Source organism: Pygocentrus nattereri, chromosome 5, assembly GCF_015220715.1.
Source record: "Pygocentrus nattereri isolate fPygNat1 chromosome 5, fPygNat1.pri, whole genome shotgun sequence".
Taxonomy (NCBI): Eukaryota; Metazoa; Chordata; class Actinopteri; order Characiformes; family Serrasalmidae; genus Pygocentrus; species Pygocentrus nattereri.
The window spans coordinates 44,396,270-44,404,006 of NC_051215.1; the positions used below are offsets into that span (position 1 = coordinate 44,396,270).

The 7,737-nt window shown below is 44.3% G+C and overlaps 1 protein-coding gene across 3 annotated transcripts; it reads left to right on the top strand.

The window, feature by feature from the left end:
• The first annotated feature begins 2,148 nt into the window (after window positions 1-2,148).
• Window positions 2,149-7,409, top strand: LOC108413001 (cytochrome P450 1B1). 3 transcript variants are annotated; one of them, XM_017685290.2, is made up of 3 exons: window positions 2,149-2,344; window positions 2,720-3,739; window positions 6,750-7,409. In XM_017685290.2, exons 2-3 carry the CDS (start codon window positions 2,721-2,723, stop codon window positions 7,321-7,323), a joined length of 1,593 nt encoding a protein of 530 aa, XP_017540779.1. In that variant the 5' UTR covers window positions 2,149-2,344; window position 2,720; the 3' UTR covers window positions 7,324-7,409. The 3 variants fall into 3 exon arrangements, with proteins under 3 accessions (XP_017540779.1, XP_017540780.1, XP_017540781.1); XM_017685291.2 differs by having other exon boundaries at window positions 2,149-2,265; XM_017685292.2 differs by lacking the exon at window positions 2,149-2,344 and adding an exon at window positions 2,358-2,540.
• Window positions 7,410-7,737: the final 328 nt, after the last annotated feature.

Below are 7,737 nucleotides of genomic sequence, written 5' to 3' on the forward strand. Positions count from 1 at the left end.
GTTAGCGGGTGTTTCTGCACAGAAAGAATGTATTTATATGCAGATATTGGCAGTGATCGCTAGTCTTACTTCTATGGAGATTTTTTTGTATGGAGCTTTTACTCTCTACACAGCGTGTTTCAGTACTGATACTGATTTACTCAGTGGAGCTCAGACTGAGTGCGACGGTCTAAATCATTTCGGCGAGTAGTTGAGCTGCAAGGCTGCTGAGTGACTGCCTGAGAGACTGCGCTGAAACAGATGGTCCTCCTAGCGGCAACACGGAGAACAGTCAGCTTGACTTTTTTCATTTTGTGAGGAAGGTAGGATTTAGAGTGTAGGCTTGTTATTAATAGACCATGTTATCTTACTAGATAGACTAGAAAACGGTGAATCATCTGTAAAAAACCTGGGTGTTGTGATAGACCCTGATCTGTCCCTCGACGCACATATAACTAATATCACTAGAACAGCCTTCCTGCATCTCAATATCGCCAAATTAATGAATGCATGATCTCTACAGGACGCAGAAAAGCTAGTCCATGCTTTTATTACCTCAAGGCTGGATCACTGTAATGCCCTGCTGTCTGGATGTCCCAGCAAAAGCCTCAGCAAGCTCCAGCTGGTCCAGAACGCCGCAGCCAGAGTCTCACAAGAGCCAGCAAGTTCGACCATATCAGCCCAGTCTTACACAGCTTCGGTTTTTAAGTTTCTAAGACCTGCCGGAGTCCCTGAGAACGGACTCTGTGTGTTTTTTCCTTTCTTTGCCGAGTTGATCAGCTGCCCACCCTGCGCATCTGATGCTGTTGCTTTTTCTGCCTTGATCGGGTGCCACTGCTCAGCCTCCTGCACCGGCTTGACCACCACTGAGCTTCTTGCTGTACAACGCTATGCTGTTCTTACCCTCAGATGCTGCTGATCATAGACTATAATTAACCAGTGCCCACCTGTTTTCCCCGCTTTGTGCTATAGTGCTTTATACTAACACTGTTTGCTCTCCAGTGTCGACCAGAGGTGGATGGGTTCCCCTTCTGAGTCTGAGTCCCTTAGGGAGTCGCCACTGTCGGACCTGGATTGTCTTTTCTTTTTCTTTCTGTAACGCTGATTGTTCTGGAACGCTGACTGTTCTGTAACGCTGATTGCTCTGTAACGCTGATTGTTCTGTAACGCTGATTGTTCTGTAACGCTGATTGCTGTGTAACGCTGATTGCTCTGTAACGCTGATTGCTGTGTAACGCTGAATGTTCTGGAACACTGATTTTTCTGTAACGCTGATTGCTCTGTAACGCTGATTGCTGTGTAACGCTGATTGTTCTGTAATACTAACGCCTGTTGTAGAAAGCGCTATATAAATAAACTTTTCTTGCTTAAATGATAAGTATATTCTTTATTAGAATCTTTGTACAGTAACTGTAGAAGTGATGAATCCTGATTTCAGCTCTGTCCGAGCTAAAGCTAATGATAACGATAGCTTTATTATTATATAATAATAATTATATAATAGTAATAATAATAGTGATAATATCGCGGCTCTTTTGTCCAGTGGTTCAGGGAGCTGTTCACTGTTAGAAATAATCGTACTATGCAGGTCCATGATTCATTCATGAAGGTATGAACAATGTAAGTGCACCCTCAAAGGTACAGCAGTGGTTTTAACGTCCAGTGGTGGACCTTACATGAGTTTTCCTAGTGGAAAAGTAAACATTTGTACCTTTTCATAACCAAACGTTTTAAAACAGAACAATAAAATAATAGCCTGGAGACGAGGCGGGGCGCGTGGAGGCAAAACAGCTTAGAAAATATAACTTCAATGGATTCTGGTACAGTTATGTTCCCCAACTAAAGGTACTGAGATGTACCCCTGAGGGTCCCACCACAGTGACAAGAGGGGTACTGCCCCAGTGACAGGGTCGTTCCTTTTTTTCTTGAAGTGTATATAGGTCAATCCATTAATGCAGTAAAGCTCATATTTAATATTATTACACTTATTTGTGGCTAGTCAGGGTCAGTTGACTAAGACATGACGTGAGGATAGCAGTTGTATAATGTGTGTGTGTGTATGCGTGTGTTTCAGCACATTTCACCTTAAGTGGCCCCCCACAGTGGGAGGAGGGAGGTGTGTAACTCTATATGTGGGAGCCGCTGAGTAGCTCTGAGAGTGAGATGTGAGTCTGCACCCAGCGCTGAACTCTCTCTCTCTCTCTCTCTCTCTCTCTCTCTCTGTCTCTGGTCTCGTTTTCCTGGACAGCACTGTGATCTGTTTATCGTGCGCTGGCCTTCAGCGAGGTGAGAGAATAAGGAGCGCTTTCCTCCGTGCTCCGCACTGAGCCGCGCCGGCAGCCTCAGCTACAGCAGCACCTCTAACGTAGGTAGAACGGAATAATGCGTGCACACACAGCTCAGAGCATTCGAGTTTCAGTGAAGCCAGTCTCAGCTTTTAATTTCTTCGTTTATTCATTTGTTTATGTTGTATTTCTTTCTGGATGTGCGCGACGCTGAAAGATGTTCTTAAATTGACACAATTCAAATCCACGCAAACGAAAGGCGTTACATCAACTTAAGTAAGTTAATAAATTACCTACGAATAGAAATGATGCTGACGTAACGTCTGTCAGTGCTGTGAAGCCAGTGCGCACGTTTGAATGAAGTAGATCTGAAGGAAAAGGCACACAGAATGTCAGAGAGTTCAGAAGTGTCTTATTTTAACTGATGAGCCGGACTTTCTCTCCCCTCGCTGCAGGATGATGATGATGCTGATGATGATGATGGATCTCGGTGGTCTCCTGAGCTCCGTGCCGCCGCTCTCTGCGCGCTCCCTCCTGCTGCTCTCTCTCGCCTTGCTGCTCCTTGCCGTGCGCTTCTCGCGCCGCCGCCCACAGAGCGCGCGCTCCATCCCCGGTCCGTTCCCGTGGCCGGTGATCGGTAACGCGGCTCAGCTCGGCGCCTCCCCGCACATCTACTTCTCGCGGCTGGCGCGGCGCTACGGCAACGTGTTCCAGATCCGGCTGGGTAGCCGGCGCGTCGTGGTGCTGAACGGCGATGCCATCAGGCGCGCGCTCGTGCACAAAGCCGTGGACTTCGCGGGCCGCCCGCACTTCTCCTCGTTCAGTTTCGTGTCCGGCGGCCGAAGCATGGCCTTCGGCGACTACGGCGAGCGCTGGAAGGCGCACCGCAAGCTCGCGCACTCCACCGTGCGCGCCTTCTCCACGGGAAATGTGCACACGCGCCGCGCCTTTGAGGCGCACGTGCGCAGCGAGGTGCAGGAGCTCACCGGGCTGTTCGTGCGCGAGACGCGCCGCCTCGGGCACTTCCAGCCGCACGAGTACCTTGTTGTGTCCACTGCCAACATCATGAGCGCCGCGTGCTTCGGCAAGCGCTACACCTACGACGACGCCGAGTTCCGCCAGATTGTGGGGCGCAACGACAAGTTCACGAAGACGGTGGGCGCGGGCAGCATCGTGGACGTCATGCCGTGGCTGCAGAGCTTCCCCAACCCCATCAAGACGCTGTTCCTGCAGTTCAAGGAGCTCAACTCCGAGTTCTTCGACTTCGTCCACGCCAAAGTGACCGAGCATCGCAAGACCATAGAGAAGGCCTTCATCCGGGACATAACGGACGCTTTCATCTTGGCCGCGGACCGAGGCGAGGTCAGCCGACTCCTCGGTCCGGAGTACGTGTCGCCCACCATGGGGGACATCTTCGGAGCCAGCCAGGACACGATGTCCACCGCGCTGCAGTGGATTGTCCTCGTGCTTGTGAGGTACGTGTTAAGTTTTGTCCTTGGAACATTACTGGAAATGGTGTGCACTGCTTGGGGCGGACAACGCGGTTTCTCGTGATCTATGTAGGAAGGAAGCAGCCGTTTGAGATCTGCTCCATATTTTTTTGGAGAGCAGGTGTAGAGTTAGCAGTTCTGGGGCTTTAGGCCAGACATAGATCCCCATCCCTTATTTTGAGATGATAATAATATAATATATAATATAAAATAATATTTATAACAATAATACTTATAATTATTATTATTTGGCACAATGTATGATTATTTAAATGATTTCTACAACATTTTAGTTAAGTAACTTCATTAAGTGAAATTGCTGGAATAGATAATACCGTCAGGAGATCATGTGGTGATGTGTAGAAGCAATGCAAAATGACAGAACGTTTTACAGAATTACATTCTGAGAGACGCAATCAGTAACTTGTACTGGAGTAATAGGTAACTTGTAATGTAGTGTAATTGCTCCAACACTGGAGCGGACTACATTAACATTAACACTAGCATTGTGTACAGTCTACAGTTTCTCTCTCAAGGGCCTGAAAACTGCACCAAAGAAGCTCCTCTCCATAGTATAGATTATCACTGAGCTGCCCTGTTTATATCAGTCTGCCTTTATCAAAGATTATATATAATCCTCTCTCTTTACAGTTGTGCCATCGTGTACCAACCACTGTCTCGGATGAGGCTGCATATGCATTACTATAAAGAACCACTACAATTGCAAATAACGGCTAATTGTGTGTATATATATATATATATATATTTGAGCATCAACATGCACAGTATATCTAATCTGTATTTTCATGGGGAGCTTGGTTCATGGGGCTGGTACAAAAGTTGAAGATCTGGTTTATTTTGAAGGCTAATCAATCAATCAACCAACCAACCAACCAATCAATCAATCAATCAATCAATCAATCAATCAATCAATCAATCAATCAACCAACCAACCAATCAACCAATCAATCAACTAATCAATCAATCAACCAATCAATCAATCAATCAATCAGTCAATCAATCAATCAATTCAATCAGCATTCCAAACAGCTTTCCTTTGGACATGTGGAGAAGTCATTATTACAGGGTTAATTTTGAACTGTAAACGAGTCAGTTAGTGTCCTGAGTTACTAATGACTCCCTATTAGACATGTAGTTCACTATTTCATGATATCTGAAGGTTGAATCTAAGATTCAGCCAAACATAGTCATGCTAAGACAATGGATACAGATCTGTATCCTGGAGATCCACTTAATTTCAAGCCTAAGTTTCTCCTTATTATTTAACTTGAAGCAAACTCAACAGGTGTGTGAATCTCCAGGACGAAGGGAGGTAACTACAGAAATTAAGAGAATGAAGTCCTGCTCTTGTTTTAACACAAGCTTTAATCTCATGGAGAGCTTGGCAGTGAGCAGATCAGTTGGGTTAGGTGTATTGGGAGCAAATAAAGCATTAAAATGTGCAGATCAGGAGCAGATTTGGAAAATGCTGGGGCAGTCCACCAGTACTGCAATATTTTTCCCTGAACCTAAATCATATTGATGATTAAGTGCATCTTGTGACTTCTGCAGCTCAGGCGGAGTATGGGAATGGTACTGGGGAAACACTGGACCAGAATTTATTAGCTAGATTGCATGGAACTGAAACTAAACCATACACATTGTAAGTTTATAACCCCAGTGAAATGAAGTCCATGTCCTCTAGAGAGATCACACTTAAATAGGACATTTTGTAGTGCAGAATTTCTGTTTATTTGCTGAGTTTAAGATATTGAAAAAAATTATACATAACATACAAGGTGCCAAAACATCTGCAAAGGCCACACGTGTATGTTTCACATTTTCCAATATTTCAGTTTTGGCAAATATGCAGTAATTGTGCATTAAAACGTGCCGAAGTGTTTTCTTTGTAGTGGATGTGTTAACTTCAGGAAGGTGGATCTCCAGAAAGTAGCATCGTGTCTGCTTGATAGAGGGCTAAACATCACAGCCCTGTCCAAAACAGAGCAAACTTTAAAAAGTTAAAACCGAGAGCTTGTTCACTAAAAGTGCTAAATGAACATGTTGCTGAAGAAATGTATCTGAAAAGTAAGTTTGAAGTGGTATTTGATGCAGCTTAAACAGCCTGAAGGTTTCTGAGGAGCAGCTTTGTTTTCATGTTACGCCTGTCGAGGAAACCAAGCACTGGGGTGCATGTGTCAGTGAACACAAATGGCATTGCATAATCACTAGCAGTGCTGGCAGGTTTAGTCAGCAAGTAATGGGAGCAGGATACCGAAAGAGTGCCAGAGGAAGACTGAAATCAGATCTGCCTACGTTAGACCCACCACACCGGGAGAATGAAACTGTGCTGCTCAGAACTACTGAGAACTTACGCAGACTGTAGACAAGAGGTGGCCAATCCAGCTGTGGATGAACACGGACTGTATAATTTAACGTTTTTCTGGCTCTACCACGTTTAATCATAAGCTGTTTATTGATGGCCTTTATCAGTTGAATCAAGTGCATTACATTTTTAAAAATAAAAAGGAGCCTAAAAGGATTTTTTGGAATGATTCTACTGAACAGCAGTTCCCAACCCAGTCCTCAGGGCCCACAGACAGTCCACATCTTTATTCCAACCCAATTCGCAATACAGGGATGAAGGACAAGTGTGGACCATCTGGGGGACCCTGAGGATTGGTTATAAATGAGATTTGCAAGTGTGAAGAACCTTTTAAAAGTTTAATGAACCTCCACATAGTGGTACCCATTAAAGCAAAGAACTTCTGTTTGCAAGAGTATTGTACTATGTATTACTATTATAACGTTATTACAACAGATCATACAAAATGTTCTGTAAAAATGGTATTTTTCTGTGCATTTACTACTTATGTACACCTTTTGTCTGTTCTATATTAGAGAGCAAAATGAGTTCTACATGGGGACTATAGTATAGATACAGTAACATATGCCCATTAACATGACCTGCTTCATTCCATGCTCCACACTACAGGTATCCAGACGTTCAGAAGAGACTTCAGGAGGAAATGGATAAAGTACTGGACAGGAATTGCCTGCCAACTATTGAGGACCAGCCACGTCTTCCATATGTAATGGCCTTCATCTATGAGGTGATGCGATTCACCAGTTTCATCCCTATGACAATTCCCCACTCCACCACCAATGACACTTCCATGGATGGATACACCATCCCCAAAGGCACCGTGATCTTTATCAACCAGTGGTCCCTGAACCATGACCCCACTAAGTGGGATCAGCCTGAGATCTTCAACCCACAACGCTTCTTGGATGAGAATGGGGCACTAAATAAAGACCTAACGAGCAGTGTGCTGATTTTCTCCTTGGGAAAGCGGAGGTGTATTGGTGAAGAACTGTCCAAAATGCAGCTTTTCCTCTTTACCACACTTCTCGTACACCAGTGCAACTTTGTGGGAGAGAAGCCAATCACTATGGACTACCAATACGGACTGACTCTGAAGCCCAACCCATTCAAAGTGTCTGTCTCTCTGCGTGATGGAGTTCTTGGAGATGGTGGTCCAATCACCTCTCCCTGCACAGAACATTAGTGATAAAATGACAAATGGGGTTGCATGCTTGAAACGAAAAAAAAAAAAAGAAAACCAGGGGAAACAAACACTTGAAAACTTGTTTTCCAGGGAAAACAAATGCTAAATGAAGGTGTCAAAAAGTACTATGAACATTGAAGTAAATCTGTAAACCTGTGCTGTCAGGTCAAACCTACTGCATGTGTACAAGAAATTCTTAATATATTTATGAACTTTCTACACTCAGGCAAAACTATTTTGATTTACAGTTGATTTGCACCATGGACTACACTAATACGATGTTCCTTATACTTATATATATTATGGGAACATAAATGCACCGATACATTTTTCACAATTCCTTATGCCTTATTTGTGGGACATAAAGCAAAACATCGATTTTTGTGTCTCAATCCAATCATATGGGGCTGCAAT